Raw genomic sequence first — 2,665 nt, forward strand, 5'->3', positions numbered from 1 at the left:
TTATTTTTTTTTTCTCCATTCCGTTTTATTTTTTATGAAGACTTTGGGTAAAGCTGCCGATGTTTTATAACCAACAAACGTACCTAGCAGTTGTGGTTTACTTCTACTTTGATTTTTTTGTTTTGTTTTGTTTTGCTTTATTTTTTAACTTCCTGGTTAGATCTGTGTTTCACGAAACTCGACGGCACAGAGCTGGTGGGGTCCGAGGTTAGGCTGCCTGTTGCTTTTCCGTTATTTTCGTGGTTCTTCCCAGCGCGGCCTTTGCTGCGTGCGGGGTGCTAGCCCAGGGACACCCTGCCTACGCCCTCGCTGTGGGAGGGCCGCCTATAGCGACGCGCTGCAGCGCGTGTCTGGGTTAACTCGGCTGCTGCTTGAACATCTCTTGCAAGAAAAGGGCTGGGTTTTCGGTGAGTTTTTAAGGGCTGGGTTTTCGGTGAGTTTTTTAGGCTTGTTTCTAGAATACGAAATTTCCGCTTCCGATCCCAACCACAGCTTAATCTTTAAGAGTGAGAAAGGCAAGGAATGTATTCAGAACTCTCATATTTGGTGGCATTGAAATGGCTTAACGCGTGGAAACGTGAAGCTTAAACGGTCCTTGGGATGCCGTTAACCGGCTCTGCCATCAGCCCCCTCCCTCACTTAAAGCAAGTCGTTTGATGTCCGCCTCGCCTGCTCTCAGACGATGCCGTGCGTCAATTTAGGCTCTCCCAGGGATGCCGAAATGCTTTCCACGCTTAGCAAATCGAGGTGCAGACTGCGTGAGGGCACTGTTCACCCGCTCCTCTCTGAGGCGGCTCACGAAAGCTGTTGAGCAGTTGACTTGAAGCCCTCTTCCCCATGCTTGAGCTCAATGCCTTCTTCTTTCTTCTCCCCTCTGACCCGCTCTCTCCCAGCTGCACGTACAAGAGTCCTCCGGCAACCATCTGAGCACCGAGCAGAGTCAGCCCACGACCAGCGTGGACCTTGACTTTTTAGAAGATGACATCCTGGGGTCGCCGTCCAGCAGCGGGGCGAACCTGCAGAACTCGGACCAGCCCTGCGACATCCTCCAGCAGAGCCTGCAAGAGGCGAACATCACTGAGCAGACGCTGGAGGCAGAGGCCGAGCTGGACCTGGGCTCCTTCCAGCTTCCCACCCTTCAGCCGGTGGTGCAGACGGCCTCCGACGGCACCCCGCAGATCTTCTCCAGCGGGGCCGACCTGATCGGGCTGCAGCAACCCGCCGTCCTGACGCACCAAGCCCTGGTGCAGCAGTCGGTGGGAGCGGATGTCGTCAACAAGGCCATCAGCGTTCAGCCTTTCCTCCAGCAAGTTGGCTTGGGGAACGTCACCATCCAGCCCATCTCCAACCTCCAGGGCTTGCCCAACGGCAGCCCCAGCGGGACGCTGGGAATCGGGCCGATTCAGGTGGTCGGGCAGCAAGTGATGGCCATCAACCAGTCGGCGCAGCAGATCATCGCCAAGCAGGTTCAGCCCTCCCAAGTGGCCACCATGCCCGTCGGCAGCTACATCACCCAGACGGCACCCGAGCAGCAGCAGGTCACCCTCGCCTCGACGGGGGTCTCTCCGCAAAGCGCCGGTCTCGTCATCCAGAAGAACCTGCCGACGGTGGCCACCACGACGCTGAACGGGAACTCCATGTTCGGGAGCGTGTCCGGGACCCAAGGCTCCCAGCCGCTCACCGTCACCTCGAACTTGAGCAGCCCCTTGGTGCAGGCCCAAAACGTCATCATTCACAGGACGCCCACCCCGATTCAGCCCAAACCCGCCGGGGTCCTCCAGCAGAAGCTGTACCAGATCACGCCCAAGCCCTTCGGTTCCAACAACACCACCCTGACCATCCAGAACGAAGCCACCCTGCAGCAGCAGAAGGCCCAGCAGAACCTGACCTTCATGGCCAGCAAACCCGGGCAGAACGTGGTGCTGTCGGGCTTCCCCCAGGGGCTTCCAGCCAACGTCTTCAAGCAGCCGCCGCCGCAGCAGCAAGCCCTCAGCAAGCCCATGAGCGTCCACTTGCTGAACCAGGGCAGCAGCATCGTCATCCCCGCCCAGCACGTCCCGCAGGCCATGCTGCAGGGCCAGAACCAGTTCCTCCTCCCCGGGCAGCTGGCGGGCGCCTCCGCCGTGCAGATACCCCAGCAGCTCTCGGCCCTGCAGGCCAACATGGGAGGGCAGATCCTGACCACCTCCCACCCCGGCGGGCAAGCCCATATCATAACTAGCCAAGGGCCGGGCGGACAGCTGATAACCAACCAGGCCTTGCCGGCCCAGATCCTCACCAACCAGAACATCGCCAGCCAGCTGAACCTGGGCCAGGTGCTCACCTCGCAGAACGCCCACGGCACCGCTCACATACTCTCGGCTCCCATCCAGCTCCAGCCCGGCCAGGTGGGTCAGCCAGCTCTCTTCCAGATGCCCGTTTCGCTGGCGGGCAGTTTGACCACGCAGAGCCAACCCTCCGTGGCCGCCTCGCTGGGCCAGACGGGGCAGACGGTGATCCAGGGGGTGACGCTGCCCAACCAGGTGGCCATGCTCAACGCCACCGAGAACCTCGGCCAGGCGGTGAGCATCCAAGCCTCCGCCACCACCAGCAGCCAAAGCCCCGGCCTCGTCCAGCCGCAGCCCGCCTCGGGTGCCAGCCTGCTGCCCAGCGCCGACCAGTCCTC

General features: G+C 60.3%; 1 protein-coding gene across 1 annotated transcript in view; it reads left to right on the top strand.

The window, feature by feature from the left end:
- GLTSCR1 (glioma tumor suppressor candidate region gene 1) overlaps positions 1-2,665 on the top strand; it is a 16,005-nt gene that overhangs the window by 2,048 nt on the left and 11,292 nt on the right. The window contains exon 4 of the mRNA XM_009326152.1: positions 894-2,659. Within this exon, the coding sequence (XP_009324427.1) occupies positions 894-2,659 (1,766 nt within the window). The remainder of the gene's footprint in view (positions 1-893; positions 2,660-2,665) is intronic.

The sequence above is a fragment of the Pygoscelis adeliae genome, unplaced genomic scaffold (genome assembly GCF_000699105.1).
Source record: "Pygoscelis adeliae isolate BGI_AS28 unplaced genomic scaffold, ASM69910v1 Scaffold426, whole genome shotgun sequence".
Classification (NCBI taxonomy): Eukaryota; Metazoa; Chordata; class Aves; order Sphenisciformes; family Spheniscidae; genus Pygoscelis; species Pygoscelis adeliae.